At 56.6% G+C, this 24,596-nt stretch overlaps 1 protein-coding gene across 4 annotated transcripts in view; it reads right to left on the reverse strand.

The window, feature by feature from the left end:
• SCUBE3 (signal peptide, CUB domain and EGF like domain containing 3) overlaps positions 1-24,086 on the reverse strand; it is a 39,746-nt gene extending 15,660 nt beyond the window's left edge. For 3 of the 4 annotated variants that reach the window (XM_033009535.2, XM_033009534.2, XM_033009533.2), the window contains exons 1-7: positions 23,589-24,086; positions 14,553-14,675; positions 13,382-13,507; positions 10,177-10,311; positions 6,933-7,058; positions 5,873-5,989; positions 1,931-1,978 (exon numbers count right to left, since the gene is read on the reverse strand). In XM_033009535.2, the coding sequence (XP_032865426.1) occupies positions 1,931-1,978; positions 5,873-5,989; positions 6,933-7,058; positions 10,177-10,311; positions 13,382-13,507; positions 14,553-14,675; positions 23,589-23,691 (778 nt within the window). In that variant the 5' untranslated portion in view covers positions 23,692-24,086. The remainder of the gene's footprint in view (positions 1-1,930; positions 1,979-5,872; positions 5,990-6,932; positions 7,059-10,176; positions 10,312-13,381; positions 13,508-14,552; positions 14,676-23,588) is intronic. The other variant, XM_033009536.2, reaches the window with a different exon arrangement.
• Positions 24,087-24,596: the final 510 nt, after the last annotated feature.

Below are 24,596 nucleotides of genomic sequence, written 5' to 3' on the forward strand. Positions count from 1 at the left end.
CAGATATTATTCCTCCAGCCAGGTCCTCGTGCCACATGCAGCCTGGCCACGCCGGGACCGTCCCCCCCTGGCATCACCAGGGTGAAGAGCGTGGTGAGGGTGACACCGCACCGAAGGGAAACTTTCTGGAAGCCCGATGAATTATTTAACGCTAGCCTTTGTTCCAGCAGCTGATGCAGAAGCAGCCCAGGGAGGATTGATTTAACAGGGTCACCGCTGAGATAAGATGATGGGCTCGGCACGGGCGCTGCTTTCGGTGGGATTGACGAGCCGCAGAGCGGCTGCACCAGGGAGGACGGGGGTCTCTGGGGAGTGCAGTGCCTCACCGTGCTCACAGCCTCCTCCAGCGCTGCGGCACCCACCTCCCCTCCCAGCCCCTTCGCACCTTTGGGAATTTCAGCTGAGATGTAAAGCAAATCCCACCCGCCATCCCACGCAGGATGCGGCCGCTGCCTGGGCGCACGTCGGGGGTGGGAGCTGAGCCAGCGTGGCTGTAGCACCACCACAAACCCCTTTGCAAAGTCAGGGAGCGGGGCAGGGGGGACCAGTCTTGCAAAAAGCTCGTCGGGGGCTGCTGGGGTACCTGTGAGGCAGCAGAGGTTGGGCGGCGCGGGAGCGGGGCCCCGGGAGAGCGGCATTGTTCGGCGGTGCCGGCAGCCCGGGGGCTGCTCCCAGCCTGGCGTGAGCCGGCGTGACTCACCCAACCACACAGGGCTTTGGCGAGGGCCTCCACGCTTGGGGAGGGAGAAGACAAAGCAGCCTGCACGCACACACACTCACTCTTTCCCACCCTCCTCCATCCCAGCTCCGGTCCCGCTCCCCAACCGCCGTGCCGTTGGAAATCCTCGCCCTGCTTGGCACCTTTCGCCGTGCCGGCCGTCAGCGGGGACCGGTGGAGCCCCTGCCCGTGCCCCCGCCGCGCCCGGCCCGCACACGCTCCCGGGAAGCGGCAATCGCAGCGGGATTGCGATCCCGCGAGCCTGAGGAGATAATTGCGCGGTAATCGGAGGGATTACAGCCGGGTTGGCTGGAGCATGGTGATGGCACAGAGCTGGGGGTCCCCCCTTCTCCCACCCCTGTGGGAAAGACTCTGAAGAGCCCCCCCGAAAGCCTCGGTCGGAGCTCACCAAGCCACGCACCCCCAGCTCCTCCTGGATGTGCCAGGAGTTTGCATGAACTCAGCACGTCCATGAACAAGATTCCCCACCACAGACAAGTCGCTGCACCTTCAGACTGCCTCGGTTTCCTTGTTGGCAGAGCAGAGGCATTGCCTTACCTTCAAGAAGGGCTTAGAGACCTGATGGGGGTTGCAAAGAAATCCTTGGGGAAGCAGCCTAGGTGCGCAGCCCGATAAAAGGTTTGCTGCAACTCTGCAATTTGCTGCAGGCCTGGGCTGGGTGCCTCTGAGCACGGTTAGCAGCTTTGCTGGGCCAAAGCCTGGGACACCCCGAATGTCCCCACACTCACAGAGGGGACCGTCCACGAGCGGGTGGGCTCTGGGAAGGGGTAAGTTTGGGAGTGCACAGCGCAGAGATGGGCACGAGCATCCCCATCACGCAGCCACCAGCAGCCCACCACTCGTGGGCTTGCTTGGTGGCAGTAGGAGGGGGGGATAACCATTGCCCACAGCCACTGGAAAGCAGATTATCACCCCCTGCACCGGGCTGGACCAACCAAAGCAACGCGAGAGCCCCCGCTTCATGCAAGCGCAGACAGAGGAGTGTTTCTTTCTCTGTCCCCAAAAGCAAAGTCCGCCGGCAGCCCGAGGCCAGGCTGGCTCTGCGGGGTTTAAAAGCAGCAGCAGGGGACAGGGTTAGTGAGGCATGCGGTTAGCGCGACAGCTCAGCCCCCCGAGCCCGGTTATGATCTCGAGATGAGAGACCGTCTACAGTTAGACCCCTTTGTAGAGATAGAGAACAAAAATATTTACCATTAGAAAACGTCTCAAGGATAACGTGTTGCTGGAAGTGTCTCTCCCCTGTTTAACATTATAAAAAAGTGATTTAGAAACAGTGTCCAGCAAGGAGCTTGGTTGGTGTCACACGTCAACGGGTTCAACTCCGCTGCCTTTCCAGCCTGGTGGAAATTGTCCCTTTGGGTTTCTTCTCCCCCCACCTCCCAAAAAAGCCAAACCCCAAGGTTTGGGTCCGGTGCTATGGAAGCTTCCATCACCCTGTCCAAAGCATCCCGTGTCCCGCAGCCTCACCAAACCCCCCTCCAGTTTCGTGCTCTGCATCGGGCTGGCCGCAGCCCCATGTGAGAGGGAGGAAGCGCGTTACGAGGAGCGTTAGTGCAGCCCGTTAGTCTGAGAAATCGGGTCCTCGCCCTCGCCGGAGCAAAACCAGGACTTGTCGGGGAGGGTGGCGTCCCTGAGAGGAGCCGTATGGACACTGCGTGGCCATGGACTTCGGGGAGGCGACCACCTCGCATTCGAGCTGGCGGTGAGCCCAAATTTGGGGCGCGCTTGGGCTGCTCAGCCTCGCCCACGCAGCAGTGCACCCAGCGGGGCACGGCACAGCGCCGGGGGCGGGGGGCGAGTACCCGAGGGAGCGTATGGGAGCCTGGGGGGGGGGGACAAATGGCCAAGAAAGGGCTGGGAGCAGCCTTGGAAAAGCTGCAGACCTCAAAATTGGTGCTAAAACACCCAGGGATCGCTTTGGGGGATTGCCTTGAAAAACTAGCTTGAGTTTTGCCCTGCAGAGGAAACTCTGCTTGGCACTAGCCATCCATGGCTGGGAGATGTCCCTCCTTCATCCTAGTCATTTTGGGGGAGGGATAAGGTATCCCAGCACTTCTTTTTGCTCCTGTGGCAGAGCTCTGTGGCAGTGCTGCACTGAAACTAGAGATCCCCCCCCGGACTGGGGTGCTCGGGGCACGTGGAGCCCATCACCCATGGGACTGAGCAGAGATGACTGCATCCCCGCTCAATGAGAAACGACGCCGGGTCCGTGCAGGGGGGAGGACAGTGGAAGGGGAAAAGAAAGGAAACACAGTCCCCGGGTGTGCCTGGGCTGTCTGCGGGGGCTCGGGCTGAGGGCAAGGGTTCAGCAGCCGGGACATGGGGTTCTGAGGCTCTGCAGGGACCGCAGCCTCCTCGGAGAGGTCAATGTGTGCGTGGGTGGTACGCCCATGGCCTCGTGTCCCCGTGCCTTGTTTTCCCCTACGCCGCGGTCCCTTTGCTCCAGTGTCCCCAGCACTGACCCAGCAGTGGGGTCCGGGGCAGCTCCTGCTCCCGGCACCGCCGGCTTCACAAAGCTGGGGAGCATCAGCAGTGCTGCTGCAAAGCGTCTGGGTGCGGGTCAGGAAATCAGCCATAAAACTTGAGCTGGGTTTAGTTTCCTTCTCCATCTAACCATAGTTCTTCCCCATCCACCACCTCCCGCTCTGCCGGTGCTCATCACAAGCTGGGGGGCAGTGACAGCTCTGCTGCACCCCAAATATCAGCAGGAGGGGGCTGCAATGATGCCCTGGCTTGCAAAACTTCCCGGAAAGACAAAATCTGCATCAGCCTTGTTCGGATGTCTCCACGGGTGCTGCACCCTAGACTGCTGGAGGGCAATTTTATGTGCTTTTTTTTTTAAAAAAAAAAAAAAAGGCTGTTTTTTGAGCATAAATATAAATATATAAGGTCATCAGCCTCCCCTCCCGGATCCCCCTCCCCCTCAAGCCTGCAGACATGTTGGGAGCCATTAGGGCTGGCCCTGCTTTGCTCAGAGGCATGTTATTCATTATCTGCATTTTTAAAAGCAGCAATAAAAAGCGGAAAAATGAAAAACACCGGCCGTGGCCTAATGAAACTGTCATTCAAAGGGGCTGATCGTGCTTCCTGCCGCGTGGTGTGATCTGAAGGGAACCTGGACCAGGGGCCTGTCCCGGCAGCCCATCAAACGCACCGCGTACAATTTCAAAGCCCATGGCCCGGGGAGCGAGTTTGCGTTTCCCCTTGCTGGAAACTTTATTCCCCTTGAAATGATGAAATATTTCAGAGGAAATGGGGAAGGGGCGGCCGAGGGAGCACCGGGGAGGGGGGAGGGCTGTTTTCTGAGCCCTGGCTGTAAAACAAGAAAGGGTGGTTATAAATATCTGAGCAGGTACCTCGGCCATAAATCTGCCGGCCGGGCATCCCCGCGGGGCCGCCGCCAGCTCCCAGTGGCTGGAGCACAATCCCACAGTGTTCCCATGGTGGGGCCAGGGGGCCGGTAATCCCCTGGGGGATGCGGGAGCCGGGCGGGCCCCTTCCTGAGGAGAGGGGCTGCAGACCCAAAAGGGATGCGAAAGGCACGGCGGTGGGTTTTGGGCGGGTGCTGCTCCTAAAATCCTCCATCATGGTGTTTGATTTCCCCCCGGGGAAGGTGGGCAAGGGGAGACCTCACAGGGGTTTACTGGCTCCGGTGAGAGATGCCTCCCCAGCAGATACAGTGCACGGCGTGGGGATGAAGGGGGAGATTTTACCAAGGCCATGAGGATGAGCAATTTTGGAAACCCCCAGATCCCACCCTCACCTCTGTGGGACCCAGGGCCCGAGAGCTGAGACCCTCCGGCAAACAGACCCTTCTCGAGCATCCCCCAAATCACAAGATGCTTCGGAGAGCTGCTCTCCCAGCCCCGCACCCAGCAGGTCAGGACCATCATTTCAGTGCCAAAACTCCCCGAGTCCTCGCACCAATGCAGACACCACACGCGCAGGGACCTCCGTCCTGGAGAAACGCACCAGCAGACGTACCCCGGGGTCCCAAAGTCCCCGTCGGAGGAGCGCTCCCCACCCCGGGCACAGCAACAACCCCACGGGAGGGTCCTCAGCGGGTGGGACGGGATACAGCGGCCGCGGGAGCAAACACGAGGATGGCGGGGGACAAGGGGCTGCGAGCGCCCGCCAGCAGCCAGGAGGGACTGGGATTCATCCTGGAAGCGGGCTGGGTGACAGCGGTGACATTAAGGCAGCGGGAAGCCAAGCTGGCAGGCAGGAGGGCTTTGCTGGGGGCTCAGCCCCGAGCATCCATCGAGCTGGGGGGGAGCAGCCGGGGCTTTGGGGGGCTCCTCCACCACTCACCCTGAGGACGGAGCCGTCTTTGGAAAGCGCAGAGGGTTTTCTGTTCAAGCACAGCAGGGACATGGGGAGCCAAAACCTCTCTCTTGCTTTCAATTCCTTTTTCTTTTTTATTTTGCAATAAGAACTCAAATGTCTAGAGCAATTTGTGCACTTAATCACTCCCCGAATGTAACATTTTTTTAAATCAAATCAGCTGTTAAACAGCACAAGCATATGAAACCAGTAAAACTTCTATCTCTGTTTGATGTTTTACAATTTGAAAACACACACAGGAAAAGGACAGTTTTGGGGGTGGTTGAGATGTCAGGTTGTTGGAGTTTTGGTTTTTTTTTTTTTGCAAGACAATTGTTCCTGAGCCGAGGCCCCACTGTGCCAAGTCGGAACGGATCGCCGCGGCCAAATCTGTCCCCTCTGTGTCCCTCCCTGAATACTGCCAGTGACGGTGACAAAAACAATTCCTAGCATGGGGACATCCTCACCCCTCTCCCTCCAGCAGTACGGAGGCAGGCAGGGACCGCTGCCCGCACCCCAGCACAAACGACCTGTCCCCAGACATCCCCTCAAGCATTCCAGCAGCCACTTTTGCTCCCTGAATTTGTGCAGCGACGCATCCCTGCATCCCGCGGGTACCCGCAGCATCCCTCACGCACGCAACGAGTTTCTCCAGTCTCAGCGAAAGGAAACGCCGCATCCCCAAACCTTGGAAAAAAAAAGACCCAAACCACCCCTTCACCAGGTCAAGAGCAAACTGCCCAGGGAGCAAGACGAGCCATCCCGCACCCCGATCCCCGTCCCCGCAGCCAGGCGATGGCTCGCACATACCTATGCACGTCACCCCGTCGGAGTGCAGCAAAAACTTGACGTGGCAGCCGCACTTGGGCCCCTGGTCGGTGTCGTCGCAGGTGTGCTGGCAGCCCCCGTTCCCGTAGTTGCAGGTCACTGCGGGAGGCAAAGTACCAGCCGTCACCCAGGGCCCCAGCCCCTCTCTTCCCCACCTGCCACCCCCAAGAAGTAGCATAAAGCCAGCTTGGAAAAACCTTGTCCGTACCGTCTGAGAGATCCCTCCCTCCCAGATAATTTCTAAAGTCCTTCGACTTTCCCTGCGGGATCTTGGCAGATGTGAACTGTTACGTGGTTTCTCGTGTCTTCCCTTTGCATATCTGATAAATGCCACCAGTGGAGCCCAAGCAAAGGGCACTGGTGGGCCGGTTGCTCCAGGGGCAGGGTGGGACTTTCCTGAGCTCTGGAATGACTCAGGTGCTCCTGGGAATCCCTGCCAGCCCTCCCCGGGGGGCAAGGCGTACTATTAATTTAGCTTGGAGGGAAAATAGGCTCATAGGATTAAAACTCCATTTCATCAACGATTTTACATGTTTGCTGCAGACAGTAAATGAGAAACAAAATAAAAATAATTGCATAAACACATACATATCTATTTAATAACCCTGGCAGTGCCAGCGAGATGCTGGCAGGAGATCAGACAGGCTGAGAGCACCACAAACCCTGGGGAGAGGATTCCTGCGCTACTCCTGTGCCGATCGCACTCTCTCTGCTCATCTCCCCTTGGGAAAGTGAAGCTGGTGGGACAGGGACAGGGGATGCTGCACCTCTGGGACCCCCTTTAATTGCCATTTCAGCCCACTGAGTGTAAGGGCACAATGTCTCATGGCAGAGTGGGATGCCAGGAGCATCATCTGTGAGGGCAACAGAGGCAGAGCTGGGCTTGTCGGAGGAAAATGAAGCCAGAGGGCTTCAGGCTTGATAAACCAATTACTACTGGGGGGATCAGGGATTTGCAGCAGGGCCAGGAGGTGTCTGTACCATGGGGACGAGGGTAGGGGTCCCCAGGAGGCTGTATCCCCATCCCTGGAGTGCTCCTTACGTTTGCAGTCGCGCTGGTTCTTGGTGAGCTCGAAGCCGGGGCGGCACTCGCAGGCAATGCCCCCCTTGGGGGTCTCCCGGCAGATGTGGGCGCAGCCGTGGTTCTTGTTCATGCAGTTCATTCCTTCTAAAAGGGAGAAGGAAGCAAAGCAAAGCTCCAACAGCTTGCTGGCACCAGTCTGGGGTGGGATGGGGATGGGGGGGATGGGGGCAACGAGGGGAAAACCTTAGTGGGGACAGGATAACGCCAGGTAATGCTTCAAAGGGCAGCACCTCTTGGCACCAATCAGCCAGGGAAGGTGGACAAAGCCACCCTGGAGCTTTGAACATTTGATTCTCTCCCGTTGCCTTGGGTGAGACCATGCTCCCACCCCGCCGGGGCAAGCAGCAGGTGCAGAAGCTGCTGCTGCTCACCAGCCCTGCCTGGCACCGGCGGGACGGAGCGATGCAGCTCCTTTTTGGAAGATGAGGAGGATGGGGTGAGCATGGTTGTGATTACAGACCCCCTGGGCAGGCGGTCGTGGTGTTGCTCAGCTGAGCAAGAAAGGGGTTTGGGGGGGGCAGCCCTGGAGCTGCTCCGCTGGGACGAGCCCTGGGGCCATGCCCATAAGCTATGGGATGGATTGACAGCTCAGGAAGGATTTACACGCTGGCAGCCCCTGAGGAATGAGGGTTTGGGGAGCTGCTGGTTCTCATTTTCAAAGCTGCTGCTTCGCCCTCACTGAGCCATCCACAGCCCCCCTCCCACCTCTCACGGGGCGCAGGGACACCCAGCTGCAGACAGCCGGGTTCAGCGGATGCCGAACGGAGCATTTCCAGGAGTTTATGAGATATTTAACAAAACCCACAGCAAGCCAGGGATGGCCCTGCAGGAGATGCAACTGCCTGCTCATGGCCTTTCTCTGGCACAGAGAGGGGGTCAGCTCCTTTCCAGGCACCCAGTGCTGAGCATACTGTGGGGCAAGCGATGCCAGTGTCAGGATGGGACCAGGCAGAGCTGCAAGCCTGTGGGCTGCCAAGAGCCTGGGTCAGGAGGGGAAGGGAATATCCTTATGGGGTCAGGGCACCTCGAAGAAGGATGCTGAGATGCATCAAGCATGCACAGGAAGGGTTAAAAACCACAGGCTGGAGCCTGTGGGTGTCCCAGACTGCACCCCATCACCTGCCCAGCAGATCCCGCCTGGCTCCACTCCAGGACAGGGTGATCATCTGTAATTGCAGTGGCAGGCGAGCCCCCTGTAATTAGTCTCCCGCCTCCAACCACACCAGCCCTTCCTCCCCTGGCCTCTGTGCCATGGCTGGGAACCCCCAACCCATGGGGAGCCCCACTCCGTCCCCCCAGCCCCCTCCAGCCTGCCCGGGGGCCAGGACGCTGCTTTGAGCCCCCACGCTCAACCCAGCCCTGCTCTGGGACCCCCCCAGGCACATGATGCCCCAGGGATGCCGGGGACAGCCAAGCCCTCTCAGCCTCTCCTCCCACCAGCGGCTTTTCTCTCCCCCTCTTCTTTATTGCTGTTCTTTATTACCTGGCAGCATCTCTGCCGTGTCCTGGGGTACCACGGCGGACACAGAGACCTCAGAGGCTGACCCTGCGCTGCCGTGCTGCTGCTCCCCTGGTGCTGCCACCTTCCAGAGACGCCAGATCCCGACTGCCAGCAGTCTGCAGAGATCCCCTGGCACATCCCAGTGGAAACGCAAGCCCCGGCACCCGTGTGCCCTGGCTCCCCTCCAGGCCAGGACAGCTGCATGGTGTTTTCCTAAGATTCCCCAGGCCGTTCCATCCGGGAATGGCATCCTCCTCTGCTGCACGATGCAGGGACACAGCAGTCCCTCGGTGCCTACAGTCACCGCCTGGGAAGGGAGCCCTCGAGCTTTGCACCCCCTTTAATCCTTCCTCTCCCTGCAACATCGTCATCTGCTCTTGCACCGGCAGTGTGTGGGGACCCTGCTAGCCCCTTTTGCTTTCAGTGGCTCTGCTCATTGTTGGGCTGAGCGTGACGGCGTTTAAAGGCACGGATACCCTGGCAAACCCCAACCCTTGGCCTCTCCTTACTGGGAGGGACTGGCCAGTGTGAGGGAGAGAGTCATGGTGCTGCCGGGGGAGTCTTGGGATCCATCCCTGGTTCTCCCGACCCAGCAGTGTTTCATCCCCTCTGCATCAGAAGGGAGAGGGGGAGCTTGAGAAAGAGAAAGAGCAGAGGAAAAGGAAAAAGCCTCCTGCCAGCGTAGGAGAAGAGAGACAAGGAGCTGGCAAGGACCCCAGAAGGAAGGAAACAGCCATAACATTGAGGTTTAGCTCTCTAATACTGAATGCTCCTGCCTTGGCAGTGCCCGAGAACCAGGAGTAAAGTCAGAACAGGCTTTAACATCGGATCCCAAATTGTCCTCAGCTCTCCACTTTTTCCAGGCTCACCCCCTCACCCCTCATCCTCAGCAGCCGCTCCTGAGCCTGAGCTTGGGGACCACGTAGCAGCTACAAGATCAATCTTGGGGTGCAAAAGCAACACAGACCTCCCTGGGCCAACAATATGTTTGGCTCAGAAAAATTAGCTCAAAACCCAGCACCTGCATCCCAGGGCCACCCACTGCGTCACCGGGAGGAAGAAGCAGCCAGCTCATCCCTCCTGGGCACGCAGGGGATGGGGACATGAGAGATGCCACCGTGGCTGCTGAGCTGGCCTGGGCTGGGCGAGACTCCCCCGGGGAGCTGAAGGGACCAACACAGCTGGGAAGGGGGAAGGAGGAAAGCAAAAACACTCAGCTGGCTTTGCCAAGCAGTGGAGATAAAAATCAGCAGAGATGCAAAATTCTCTCATTTCCTCCTATTTTGGCTAAGAGATTGCTCCAGACGGCAGCAATTTAGAGCCGATAACAAGACGAAGGGCTCAGCGCTGCACAAGACCTGGCAGGAGAAGAGTCTCACAGGGTGGCGTGAGGATCTCCAGGTATCTTTTATTTAATAAAATGCTCTGGATACAGGATTAATGTCCTCTGTTTGGTATTACTGTGCTTGACTAAGGGGCCTGTGAGGATTTTGTTATGGAGATGTTTATTAGCCTCCCAGCACCCTCTCCCAACATGCTCGTAATAAATTTGCTTTTAAATTCACCACACCGAGGAGGGTCATGAACCAGCACCAGCACCCAAAGCCAGGTACAGTGCAGGGGTGGCCAGGGGTGACAGACCTGCCCGATAAATGCAGGGGCTGGAGGGTGCCCCGGGGCGGGGAGACGCCGTGCACTAACCTTCAGGGCGCTGGATGCAGGTGTGCTGGTTGTCACTGAGGAAGAAGCCCTCCCGGCAGAAACACTCGTAGCTGCCCATCATGTTGACACAGGTCTGCTGGCAGCCACCGTTGCCCTCTGAGCACTCGTCCAGGTCTGCGAAGGGAAGGCAGCAGGGGATCAGCAAGGCACGGCAGCACGCCGAAGGGATGGGGAACCAACGGGTGTGATTATGCAGCGAATTATTTCCACTTTACATCCGCGATCCCCCAGCTAGAAGGAAGGGGGATGCTCTGGGGCTGCAGGGGATGAACGCAGAGCATATCAAAGGGTTGGTCACAGAGGCCATACAGCTTCTCCGGCTGAGCCGCTCAAAGGATCCAGCCTTATTTTACAGAAGGGAACACCAAACCACAGAGAAAGGGATCTTCCACGTCCTGGGACCCCCCAAAGCACCCAGGGTGCTCAGCCAGGCTGCTGACTGCAGCCGTCCCCCGCTCCCAGCCCCTCTGAGCCCATTGCTGGCTGGGGATGCCTGCACTTCATTAGGGGGAGCTGGGAAACCTTAGCCCGGAGCAGGGATAATTACTTGTAAGGAGACTCAAATCCCCAGCAGCTCTGCTGCCCTTGTGCCTGTTTTGGTTTAAAAAAACAAGGCTGGAAGGGGCTTGAGATGTGTCCTTGTGGCAGCAGCAATGCCCTCACCCTGGGCTGCTCCTGCTCCATCCCTGAAAATCCCTCATTTAATGAAAAGTAACAGCCTGTTGCTTTCTCCAGAGGGTTTTTGGGGACAGTGGCCCAAGCTGAACCCCCGGGTGCCCCAAGGTGCCAGAGCAATCGGGATGCCGGGCTCGGGCAGAGGCAAACCTCTGCCGCGGCCGCCCCTGCCCCCTCCACCCACGGTCCCGGGGCCGGACGACGGTGTCGGGCCAGGGAACAAGGGGCTCCATGCCAAAGAAAACCTCCTGTGAACTCGAGCGTGGCAGAGCCGGCGGCCGAGGGGAAAGCTGAGCCCCATCAGCATCGGCCGCCGGAAACGCCGGAATAGCGGCTTGGTGACAGCACGTGCTGGGGGGGCCCCCAGCCTCAGCCCCCCCAGCACCACCCTCCCCCCCGAGCGGCACAGCCTCTTGCTTTTGGGCAAACACATGGATGTACGGATGGACACCCGAGCAGCGCGGGTGCCTTGCACCCTGCCCCAGCCCCAGGATACGCCGCAACCCCGGGGGATGCTCAGGAATCAGAGCAGGGCTGCAGCTCCAGCTGGAAACTGCCATGGGAGCAGAGCCCAGGAGCACCCCATAAACCCTCTATCTTAGAAAGGAGGTGGGGAAAACTTCATCTCAGACCCGGGCATCCGTCGGGTAGGCTAGGGCTGACAGCTGGGCTGCAGCCAGGCACAAAAGGGATGTCCTCTGCGATGGCAGGAGGCTTGCAGCTCCCTCCGAGGCTCATCCCAGCCAAGCTATGTCCTGCAGATGCCAATAACTCTCCTCAAATCCCCCTGCTTATAACAAGGGCTTAACGTCTTGCGACTTCTCCTTCAGGCTCCACACAAAAATGAGGAGGCAGCCATTCAAACCCAATGGCTGAAATGAGACTCCGCCGCTCTAATACCTGTTTTATTAAATGCAACGGAGATGGGCAGAAGCCAGTAGGGCCCGTGTCAGGACAGGGGCTCGAATTCCTGTCCTGGTTCAAAAGGTCGCCCAGGGTGGGCAATGGGGGGGCCAGTGGGCTCTGATGGGCACGCACCCTGACCCACCTCGGTTCAGCCCCTACCCACGGTGCCAGCAATGCCTGGGCATAACCCTCTGCTTTGCTCTGCTTCTCTTTCTTTTGGCTAAGAGGGGATCCTTGGAGGCTGGGCAAAGCACAGTCAGGATGAGGGAGAAGAAGGATGGGAAGAACCCGCCAGGGTTCATTCCTGCTGCCCCCTGAGTGGCTGCTGAGCAAACCCACCCAGAGTGCAGAGGGTCTCAACATCCTCATCTGTCAAATGGGCTCCAGGGGATAAACCTGCACCATCCCTACAGCAAAGCAATGCGGTTGAAATGCCTTGTTGGGATGGGCCAAGGAAAGGCTCAAGGGGGGAGCCGAGGCTGACCCCCCAGGTGCCCCCTTGCCCAGCTACTCCCTGGCCGCCTTCATCCCCTCCCGCCCAACTCTGTAAACACATGACGTCTGTGGCTCGCCAAGCCCGGCTTTTCTTTCTTCTCCTCGGGCTCATCCTCCCCTGGGAGAGGAAGGCAGAGCCGCCCGCCCGCGCCTCCTCCCAGCTGTGTAAATCTCCCCTCTCCCCGAGGAGGCTGCAAAGATCCCGGTGATGGTGGTTAATGCAAAGCGTATGTGTCCATAATCCCTTCCCCCTCCTCCTCCTTCCAGTGATGAGATCATTAATGACCCCTTTGCAGACACTAATTAGAAAATAGCATGAGCTCCAGGCGGAGGGAAAGGCGGGCGGCCCCATGCCGGTGCCGCGGGAGGAAGCGGGTGCTGGGGTGCGGGGAGCCCGGCCGGCCCCGGGGCTCTGCCGGGAGCTTCGGCTTCGCCGCGGCCGGATGGAGTTTGGGGTGGTGGGAAGTGGCAGGGAGGATGCACGGCCGCTCCGTAGGCAGATGCTGGGTTTGTCTTGGCCCGGGGATTATTTACCCAGTCCCTTCACTGGTTCCCATCCCCATCGTATTTGCTATTAACTCATCTATTTTGGCAGGTGCAGGGCTGACCTCAAGCACGAGCAGAGCGAGCGGCAGGGCCCGGGTGAGCCTCACCGGCTGGTTCTGCCTTCAGCAGTGGAGCAGAGCTGCCGGCCCGGCTGCTCGCCGCAGCAGGATGCGACTGTGGGGAGGCTACAGCTCGTGCCTAGCATCCCCAAACCCAACCCTCCTAGTCTTGCCTGACCTCAGTGTCCCCCAATCAATAGATGGACATACAGAGCAAGGTTTTCTCCCAGCACTGAGCATCCTCCCTCAGCATCACCCTTGTGCAATGGGGAGCAATCCTGTCCCCAGCAAGCCATCATGGCACGGGACATCTCTGCAGCTGGCTGGCTGCCCTGGGAGCGCCACCACAGTCCCCCGGCTCTGCAATGGGTCTGGGGGGGTTCAGACCTCAGGTGGTGCCCCGCAAAGAAAGCCAGGAGGTCGGTCTCAAGGTGCCAGAGCTGCCGAGCAGCTGCGACACACCAGCATCCCACCCCAGTGCGTGCCAGGGGCCTGTCCCTCACCTAAGCAGTTGTGGCCGTCGTGCGCCAGGCGGAAGCCATCGTAGCAGGTACAGCGGTAGTTGCCAGGGATGTTCACACACTCGTGGACGCAGCCCGCATTGTCTTCCCGCTCGCACTCGTCGACGTCTGTGGAGAGAGGAGGGCAGGAGAGCTGTGGGGCTGCCCTGGCTGAGCATAGCTGCTTTGCTGCATGGGTGCTGCTCCCCATCTCCAGTATGTTTGCGACCCGGCTGATATTGCACCCTGGGCTCTCTGCTGTCTCTGCTTACTCCAGCAGGTCCCCAGCTCCATGATCACCTACAGCATCCCAACACACCCCACAAAAACGTCCCCGCCCTCCCCAGTCTAGACTCTGGACTTCCAGCTAAGCCACCGTCTTAAAGCCTCGGCACAGCACGGCGACCAGCCAAGTGCTCTGGGAAGAACACGGGATTTTGCGACGGCGGTGGGCAGAGCAGCCTGTCTCCATGGCGAAGCCCTGCTGGGCCTGGAGCGCGCTTTAATCCCTCTGCTATTTGCTGTCAGCCCATCCCAACCCCAGACCCGCTCAGAGCAGAGCCAGGAATTTTTCTCCTACCCGGCTCCTGCTTTCCTGGTGCTGCTCCTCCAAGGAGCCCATTTCCTTTCCATGCCCGACTCAGCTGCGTATACCTATCTCTATACCTCCATCTACACCTATACCTCTATCTTCATTTACCTCTGTATCTATATCTAGATCATCTATCTCTATATCTCTATATCTTATTTTTAAGCTTCTCATGTTTTAGCAGCTAACCCAGTTCTGCAGCCTCTGGATTGAAAATCCTGCAGGAACCACAAGCCCAGCTTTGTTTAAAACAAGCCCCAGGTGTACCTCTGGTCATTCCCAGCCTTGCAAACACGGCTCTTTGCAGAGCAGGGGAAGTACCCTGATGGCTGCCGCTATCATCAGCAAGGACAGTCACATTCCTCTCCATCCCCATGCACTGCAGTGTTGACAGGCCAGGAGTTTTTGGGGCAGAAAAGGGAAAGCTAAAGGTTTGCAATGGGCGGTGGTAAAGAGCCTTTTTGCCACTTTTTGCAAAGGACATTGCAAATCCCCTTTTTGCAGGGGACATTGCTGACAAGCCACCGCCTGCCTCTGACCTGCCGGGGTTGTCACTTGCCGGAGGTGGCATTGGGGTGCCCCTACCTTTGCAGTGCTTCCCGTCGCCGGTGTAGCCAGACTTGCAGATGCACTTGTAGGACTTGGGGGTGTTCTGGCAGATGGCATCGATGTGGCAATTGTCGGTTCCCTCCACGCACTCGTCGACATCTGCAAGGGGAGAGGCAGAGGGAGAGATGGGGAGAGCCGGGGGGGGCCCTGCCGCATCTCCCCGCGGGAGCCATCGCTCGAGGCGATGAAACCAAGCAGCCCTCCGGTTTTTCAACCCGCACGGGAACCAGAAAGGCTTGAGGGAGCAACACTGCTGCTCTGCTCTTTCGTGGCTTCGACGCACCCAGCCCTGATGCAATGGGAGATGGGCTCACTCTAGGACATGGTGAGTCGCTGGGTCTGCTCCCAAACCTGTGTCCCCGCACTGGTACGAGCCACCCTGAGACTCCCCGGCCCTTTCACATGTCTGATGATAGGAAACACCACTCAGGCGCCCGTAGTCCAGGCTGGAGCCAGCCCAGGCAGAGGTGAAAGTCTCTGTCTCCAATTAGCCATTTCCTGAGCCAACCAGTCACCCAAATAATCGTCATCGCTTTCTATTCTTAGGCACGGAGGAATGTGCATGAATTAGCAGGGACCGCACTAAATAAACCTGGGAGCTGGGAGTGGGAAGCAGGAGGAAGAACTGGGAAAAAGATCAAGGCTTCCTTGGGGACACAGCCAAAATCTGTCCCCCTCCCATCCCTCTTTGCCCCTCAACCCACTTCTCTGGGATGCAGCACCATGGTACCCAGGACATCACGCCCAGAGCCCCACGCACCGGTGATGGCTTCAAGCAGCGATGCCCAAGGGTTTGCCATGGCAGGAGGTGGTGGGAGTGGAGGTTTTAATGGTGTTTGGGAAACAGAGAAGCCTCGAGCGTGTGGGGTGGAGGTTTATGAGTATGAGGCTGCTCACCTGGCTGCTCTCTGCCTTCCCTGCGCTGGTATTAAGGGAGACATGGTGCCCCGGCACAGGCACATCCCCGTCTCCGGCTGTCAATGCCTGGCAGTGCTGTAAGGCAGCTGGGTGCCCCTGGGGAGGGGGGGGAAGGTGGGGGCTGAGCATCACCCACAGCCCCTCGGGTACGGGCAGGGCTCCCCGAGCACCCTGAGCTCCCTGCTCCGACTCCACGAGCACGTGGGGAGTGTCAGTGCTGCTCCCAGGGGTTTCGCCCCCACCGCCTCCCACCAGGATGAGGAGGGTCCCACCAGAGAAGGGGGATCTGAGGGTGCCTTCACTTCCCCGTACCCCACAAAGAGGAGCCTGAAAGCTGCAAAGCACTAATCTGCCTTTAAAAAGCTGCTTTTCAGCAGCTCCAAGAACAGAAGGGCTCTGGGACGTCCCCAAAGACATGAAATATCCCTGCAAGCCACGGGTGGGCAGGCAGCCCTGCCGGAACGGGGGCCACGGCCACTGGAGAGCCGACCCGAGCCCTCTCCCGGCCACCCTGGCAGATTTTTGCCGGGAGATGTGAGTCACCCGGCCGGGGGGAGGAGAGCTTTGCCTTTGCACCAGGGAGGCGGCACGTGCCTGCGCATTGTATAAATATTTACAGCCCGCATTCATATTTGTTATTTGACATTAGCCATGGCCCACGGCCACCACGGCCTCCCTTGGGCCATTAATCACCAGCTGGAGGCTGACCCACCGCGGCGGGGACGACGGAGGGATTGCACAGGGGACTGGCACGCCACTCGCGGCCGGCACCGTCACCTCCAGCACCCACAGCATCAACCACAGTCCTGCCACACTGCGCCCACTCCAGCACCCCATGGCATCCCTGGGGAGAGGCTCACAGCCCACGAGGGTTCCACAGGGGGGTAGAGGGGGATGTTACCCCTCAGGGAACTGAGTGGGGCTTAGGTTTGGTTCCTCCCCAGCCAAACTTCACATTTGGCTGCAAACTCCGTCCCCACCCCAGGGCACGGCCATCTCTCCGCAACCCTGACCGACCTGCAAAGGCCCCATCCTACAAAACCAAAACCGTGTGAAAATAATCACCGGTGGAAAAAAAACCTGCAAAAGCCACGGGAGTGCAGAGCTCACTCCTACCCAACCACGTTTTCAGGCTTAAGGAGACTTTCAGTGCAGGAGGAAGCACCTCCATCGCTGTTTGGCATTGCAGCGACTTCACTCCCAGCTCCAACACCCCTGGGGGGCTCTCGGGTGGGTGACGGGAGGGGTGTGACATGTGGGGGACATCAAGGGACTTGATGGCAATGAAGTTGCTGCTGAACCAAAGATCTACTGAATTTTCAAATCCTGGTGCTTACCCTGCATGGTTCGGAGCCTTCCCTTGGCTCTTCCCTCCCTCCCCAAATTATAAATCACGTCTCAATGCTTCAAGCTGACAGTCCCAAGGTGGGAGTTGCCAGGTCCCAGCACCCCGGGGAGCCCACCCTGAGGTACAGGTGGAACCAGCACCCAAACAGTACAGACCATCCATCAACCACCATTTCCCTTCCCTAAAAACACCAAAAACGTGAAGCATCCATCAGGCATCACATCATTGAAAATTTCCCAGCCTTCTGCCAGAAATCTCACTTTTGGGGAGGGTTTATTTTCTATTTCTTTTTTCTCCTGCATCCTTAAACTCAAGACAATGAACAATGTCTGTGTGGTGCTGAACACAATGCCATGACTTTCCTACTCACACATGTACATTATTTTTTTTTCTATCTTTTTTTTTCCATTCTGTAACTTCAAAACTTCTCTAACTTTGGAAAGATTACACAGCAGCAAAAGTACAAAAGAAAACATTATAAATTTGCCACTCTGTAATTTTTCCAAAGCTGGAGACATTCTGAAAGGTTACAGGATTATAAAAAAGAAGAAAAAAAAAGGGGAAAAAAAGTGTGTGTGTGTGGGAAGAGTGAATAAATACCCTCCTCAGCACCCCAGGAGCCATCCCGAGATTGGCAAAGATCCTAATTTCAGAATGCTGAAATTCTGGCTCTGAAGAAGAATCCTTCAGAAATGATGCAGTGAATTAAAAAAAAAGCCCTCTGAAAAACTAAATTTTTGCATTTTTGTCAACACAAGTGGCATTTTCCCACGAAAGGGAAGGTTTGCCATTGGGACAGCCCGCTTTTCCCGCAGGAGAATTTTCTCCATCCAAAAAACTGCCCGTGGCCACGCTGCAGGTGCTCCCAGCTGCCGCCAAGGCGTGAGGGAATTCATTTTCAAGCCAAGCGAAGATTTAAAAAAAAAAAAAAAAAAAAAATCCTTATTGATGTTCCCGTCCCTATTTGCTCTTTCAAACACCTTGCTGGGGTGCTCTCTGCTTTTCCCGTGCTCGGGGGGACCTTTTGAAGTCCAGGTCCCAAATCTGGGTCGGGTTTTTGGAGGGGTTTGCCAGCTCTACAGCCCCTCACTCCCCTTCTTGCACAAACAATCCAAGACGTCCCTTTCCACCCGAAGTTGCCTGAAATGAGCCCAAACCGGACAGCGCAGATGGGCACATCATGCCCCAAATCCCCAGAACTGAGGGATTTTGCACCAAGCAGGGAATTTAGTTTTGATGAAGATGCCGAGTCCCGGCGGGGACCCACGGTCTCACCCACGTCTGGTGGCCCCCGCTCCCTGCCCAGCCCCACCTCCTCATCCCACCACACTGTGGGGCTAATTAGAGCTCGTTAGAGGGCAAGAGCATCCTCGGCATCGCTGCCACGCCGTGCCGGGGGGTTTGCGGCGAAGGGCAGGAGGCTGCGGCGCTCGCCCCGCGCCTTGGGCGATGTTTTTTATTCCGTTGTGGGTGGGATTTTCCAGCGCTGGCTGTTGGGCCCCGTTCCGCTCCAGCTGCAGCTTTATTCTCCATTTCAAAGGCAGCGGAGGCAGACAGCTTCAACGCCACTGCCATTTCAAACGTGCCAAAAGCGGGGGGACCACCAACCCCCCGGGACCGGCGCGCACCCACCGGGGGAGGCGAAGGGCTTTGACCAAGGCCAGCAGGAGAGGCGGTGGCAGAGCCCACGGGCACCCGGGTCCCAGGCTTGCGCCCTGCCCTGCAGTGTTCACGCCGCCAGCGATACACGACAGCGAGTGGGGGGATAAAGCAACAGCTCATATATTTTTAGAGCCTGGATCGAGGCTCTTTCCTCACTTCCTTATTTTGTTTTTAAAAAACCAGTAAATAACAAAAGATGGTTTTATCCATAGGCTGAAAGTCCCGATAAATTTGAGGAGAGGGCCAAGACAGGGAAGTGAAAACCCACCAGGAAACCCCTAAACAAACAAAACCACTGTCCTTTTTCTCTCATCTGCAAGCGCTTCAGCTCTTCCTTCAAATTAATTTTATTCTTTGTTTTTATATAGGCATCTATATTAACAGCCTGACTGTATAGGGATGTGTGTGTAGCTGTTGGCAGACACGCGGAGTTTCCACTCGGCCTTAATGCCAAATTAAAGCTTTATAACTTCAGTAGCTCTTTTTACCAGGGTATTAATAACCACCTCAGACACTGTGGTGCAGTTTATTAATCATTTGTTCTCCTGGGGAGCTCGCGAGGGCGACTAGTGCTGCGCCGCGGCGGGACGGGCACAGGGCACGGCCAGGGGCGGTGGCATCCCGCCGGGAGGGGCCAGAGGGGCCGGGAGCTGGCGAGAGGGGAGGAAGATGCTATGCCAGGCGGCTTTTTGCAAATTGGCCAAAGATGCGTCATCTGAACTCGAGATCCTAACTCAGGTGCTCGGCCACGGCCGGTTGCCGGGATGGGGGTGCCGGGGATGCCGTGCCGGCGGTGCCTGGGCGGGTGCCCGCGCTCGGCCCAGTTCAGAGGGGATGTGTGAGATCCCCCCAGCAGCCCCACCGCAGGAGCCCAGCGCCCCACACCTCCGTCCAGCTCTCCTGAAAGCAGGTGGGACCTGGTAGACGAAGCGCGGATAAAGGACGAGGGATTACAAGTCGCAGCGAGGACCTGGGGGGGTTCCCAGCCTGGTGACCCCATCGCTGCACGCCCAGACCCCGCTCCACACCCCTCGCCTTGGGTTTTACTTCCCTGAAGCTGTCAGTGCCCCAAAAGGGGATTTTTTCCCCCCTTGTTGATACTCCCCACTCCCTCGAGGGCAGAGCCAGGTTGAGCTCCCCAGCACCAGCACCAGCCTGGGTCATCCCGATGGATCCCAGATCCATCCTCAGATCCAGCATCTCCTGGGTTGGAAACGCTCCCTCCATCCCCATCCCACCTCGCTTCGGCTCAATTCAGCCGCGGTTTCTCCACCGAGGGTTTGATGCTCCACACCATCAGCGTGTTCATCTCCCCGGGGAATTGTCATTGCTGTTGTTGTTCCTTTGGCTTATCAGGCTGACCAAGCCTTGCCCTAAAAAAATGTGCTTGTTTGTTTTTGGCTTCGGGAGCAACAATCGCAAGATCTCCAGCGGGGAAGACGGCCTTGCCGAAACGCAGCTGGCCGGGCTTCCTCCAGCGCCGCAAGACAGAGCAAACTTTATTTGCCATCCCAGGCTTCTCCTAAAGCCTCTCGGGGGACTTATAATTTTGAAAGTGAAGGTTAAGGTTATTCATGCATATATTTTTCCTAAATGGATTACTCCGGTGCGACCGTCTGCAAAGGAAAAATCTATATAAAAATAAAAGAAAAAAAAATAAAAACTCCTGAGCAGTTTGGAGACAGCAATACATCTCCTCACTGGAAGACTCGAGGTGTCTGAATATTTATACTCCTGTTGGCAGTTACAAAAAAACTCTTCTTCCCTCCTTCCTACCCCCCCTTCCCCTTTTTAATCTCAGTACAGGCACGTTAGACGCCCTCAGTCAAAGATCTCCTTTGAACTGCTGTATGTTGAAATGTTTACAGTTTTACATTTCATATTTCAGAGGGGTGGAGGGGACAGGCACAACAGTCGCACACTGTGAATACATGAGAGAGAGGAAAGCGGAGGCCAAGGGGGAGGAGGTTTGGTGGAGATGGGAGGGGAATCAAACAGCATCTCTACGCTGCAATTGGAAAATTTTAGACTCCTAAAAAAAAATATAAAAAAATAAAAAAATAATCCCTGGAGGCGTAGGCTCTGCAGGTGCATCCCCACCGAGCTCAGCCCCTCGCGCAGGATGGTGGCTTTGTCCCGGCGCAGCCGTGCAGCGCCAGCCAAAAGAGCTGGTTTTACCCACGGGTGACCACTGAGCTGGGCTGGGGCCGTGGACCCTGCACTGGGTGGGTGGCTGGTGCTGTGGGAGTGCTGGGGGCTGCAAACTGGGGTGCTGGGGTGAGATGCTACATCTCCCTCCCAGCCCTGTTGCCCCGGCACCATCCAAGGGGACGTGCAATTCGGTTGCAGATAAAGGTGGCAAATCCTGCAACGTGTCTGTGGTTCCGGGGGTGCTGCCAGAGGAACGTGGCAAGGCCGGATCCGGGCACCCCCTGGTACAGGAGGAGGGTGCAAATCTACCAGCCCTTGGGCTCCATCCTCCCCAGGGCACAGGGAGAGACCGGTGCCGGCAGACGATGGGCACATATCCACTGGGAACAGGAGCTCAGGACAGGCTCTTCTGCCTGACAGGCGGTGAGACAGACTGATGGATGACAGGATGGGACTGAGGGTGGCATTATCTGTCCAAAAACCAGGGGAGCTGTGGGTATGGCAGCAGCTTGGGGCTGTTTGAGCAGCCTGGCATGGGGACTGCAGAGAGACTTCATCCCAGCTGGGTGTGTGTCGGGATCCTCCCTGGGGTTATTTGGATTTATATCATCAGTTCTCCTCTTGAAAGGTTTCCTAGCCCTAAACGGACCCAATAAACCCTGCAGACAGCCAGATCCTCTGGCAGACACCCTCCAGGCCCGGCGGACGGCTCTGCTAAATCCTTCCTTCCCTACAGACTAAACTTTCTGGGGTAATTCAGCGCCAGAAATGAGCCAGCAAGCCTTACCCATGGTGCGATGTTATCACAGCAAAACAAACCCATCCGACAGGAGAGGAGCCGTCCCCAGCCCGTGACAGTCACCTGGTGAGGGTGGCTGTCCCCAAAGGGGCAAAGGCTTTGGTGAGGGCGGAGGGGTGATGTGTACCCCATTCCTTGGGGCATCACCCCGCAGATGCAGGGGGGATACCTGATGCTTTTCAGAAATATCCTACAGAAACATGCCCCAGGTGCATGGGGTAGCTTCGAAGAGCTCAACGACGCTTGTGTGTGCAGAAAACCAGGCGACAGGGGGTTCCTAGGGAAACCAGGGGTTTTCCCTGCCATCGGTGATGCCGGGTCCACGAGCACAGCTCCATCCAAAACAGACCGGGTCCACCCCTGCCCAGAGCCCTCACACCCCTGCGGGCACCAACCTTCACCCTGCTGCGGTTGCCTCCCCCTCGCCAGCCTGCAGAAGCCCCCACCAGCAGCAGTTTTGGGGATTAACTCTCCACTATAATCCCCCCACCCCAGCTGCAGAGCGGCCGGACCCCCTGGCTCTGCTCAGTGCCTTCGCCGGGGGCCAGGAGGAGCCAGCACGGTCCCAGGCGTATGGCGGGTGATTTACCCCGGCACAGGATTGAACTCACCTCTCTCCACCCCCACTCCACCCCTCTCCTTCCCCGAAGGGATCTGTCAAGTCTCTGCATGATGGAATTTTACTTTGCTATTTTAATGCAATTCTGGCTCAGGCTTAAATGGAACTGGAAACCAAAAGGCCTTAATAAATAAATATTATGATAAGAAATGAAAGCAATGCATACACTCAAGATAATTTGAGGGGGGATAAAAACCTAAGCATTCCTTTCTAAGCCTAAATCATAAAGCTTTACGTGAAGCTGGACTCCTTCTCACCAAACCTTTGCCCTGGAAAATCTCCCCTGTGCTTGCCCAGACTGCCCTCCCAAAAAGTCGTCTATTGTTTTAAAAACACTTTAAGCCAGATAAGACAATAGCCTTGAAATTCCTTCTAACTTTGTCAGTGACAGGGCTTGGGGTGACCATGCGCGTGGCTGAAATACACCTATTACTAATGCCTACAAGAGATCTATAACTATATCCTGCGCTCCTATATTCCATTCACACTCTATTTAATCTCGCTGTAAGCATAAACATGCAGCTACTAGAATAGCAAGAGCCAAAGCTGGTTTTGATAAATCTTACATACTCTTAAGTGCTATGGAAAGGAAAAAAAAAAAAAAAAAAAGAAAACCCAACAGATTGTATAGATAGTGGTGAATTAAGGAGAAAAAACCCCTTCAAGACAGCCAACAGGATCATGCACATAGGGCTGTGTGTATTTGTGTGTGCGCGCGCACTCCTGCGCGTGTGTATAGAGAAAAATCTGAGCTAAATATAGAGGTGCTATAGAAAACCTAAGGTATAGATAGACCATACATAAAGCTAGATATATACACTTGTGAAGGAGAAACTCTGGCTCAGTACAGGAGTGGTGAAACAGAAAAGCCTGAAGTTGATAACGATGGGACATACCTCTCTTTTCCAGAGATAGGGAAAGAGCTCCCGTATTTTTCAGGCTTTGCTGTGCTCAGCTACCCGAAGTTTTCTGCAGCCCACACCCCTATAACACATTTGAGATTCAACCCGTGCCTATGTAAAACACACAAACGCAGATGCAACCGCCCAGCGTTACAGATACCGGCTCCACCGCCCCTTCCCTCCAACCCAGCCCGAAACGAGCCCTCCTCGCCTGCACCCCATCTCACAGACACCAAAACCCAAAAACCAGAAAAGCCCCCCAGAGCCCCTCCAAACAGCAACATTTTCCCTATGATGGATGCAGACTTGTTTGCACCCCCTCATTTTCTGGTTCTGCACCCCCTGCCTTGAAATAGACTCCGAACCAAAAAAAAAAAAAAAAAAAAAAGTGTAAGAAATGCAACTCATTAAAGAGTTTACAAAAAAACTACCCCAATCAAAGGCAGCAGGCAAGAATATCTGCAAGCAACATTTAAAACCCCCTCCACTATTTGTTGTTATTGCTGCTAATTTCTCCAGCCTGCATATAAAATCCCAGATCTAAAGAGGAGGTCCGGCTGCCTAATACACACATCAAACAGCAAACCTTCGAGCTGGGAAGATTTTCTCTTACCTTGACTGGCTTTATTTGCCAGCGTGTTTCCAGAGTGGAGGAGAAAGACAAGGATGGAAAATCCAGCAATCTGCAAAGCTCCCATTGCAATCCCAGTCTGCATGGAGGAGTGGGGGCAAGAAGGGGGGATTTCTAGTGCTTTAAAGGAAACAAGAGGCTGAGCATGCGAAGGGAAATCAAGAGGAGGAAGGGGCTCTCTTCTTGCTGTGTGTGAGACAGAGGGAGGGAAGGGAACTGAACTGATGGAAAAAGCTGCTCTGGGTTCAGTTTGGGGCTCTTGGTGTTGCTAAAGAGGAGAGAGTGAGGGAAGGAGACCCAGGGCAGTTGGAGGAAAGTGGACTCTATCGCCCTCTCTCTGGCGGCTGCTCTGATCCCTTCTCCTTCTTTCTTTTTTTTTTTTTTTTTTTTTTTTTTTTTTTTCCTTAAATAATCCCAGCCAATTCCAGTTTTGCAAGAGAGCAGCAGCAGCAGGAGCAGCAGCGCTGGAGGGGGGAAGCAGGCGCCTTGCCCTAGTGCTGGGGACCTGAGAAAGGGGAGTGGAAAGGAGAGCCCCATCCAAGCAACGCCCTTTTTCTCCCAGCCTTTCTTTCTTTCTATTTGGCTTTGGTTACTCCTTCCCGGCTCCCCCCCTCGCACCCCCAAGGCTGGGCTTTGCCTGCAGGAATTTACAGTCTGCGCTGGAGGAGAAGGGCCAGTAGCCATGGAGACTGCTTCCCTGGGAGCAGGGAGGTCAGGCGGAGACCATGGGCGATCAATGCATCAATGCAAAGCCCCCCGCAACCCCCAGACCCACCCTGCACCTCGCAGCCCCTTGGCCAACCGAGGGCTTGAGGTGGTGGCAAGGGGAGGGGGGGTGCAGGGGGAGGCGTATGGCATGGGAAAAGGCAATGGGTGGAAAAGAAAAGGGAAAGGAGAAATAGATATAGAAGAAGAAAAAAAAAAAAAAAAAAGAGTTTGTGGATGGCATGACCTGGCTGGGCTCGGAGGCTGCGGGAGCATCTTGGGGTG

Source organism: Tyto alba, unplaced genomic scaffold (assembly GCF_018691265.1).
Source record: "Tyto alba isolate M040663 unplaced genomic scaffold, T.alba_DEE_v4.0 Super-Scaffold_30, whole genome shotgun sequence".
Taxonomy (NCBI): Eukaryota; Metazoa; Chordata; class Aves; order Strigiformes; family Tytonidae; genus Tyto; species Tyto alba.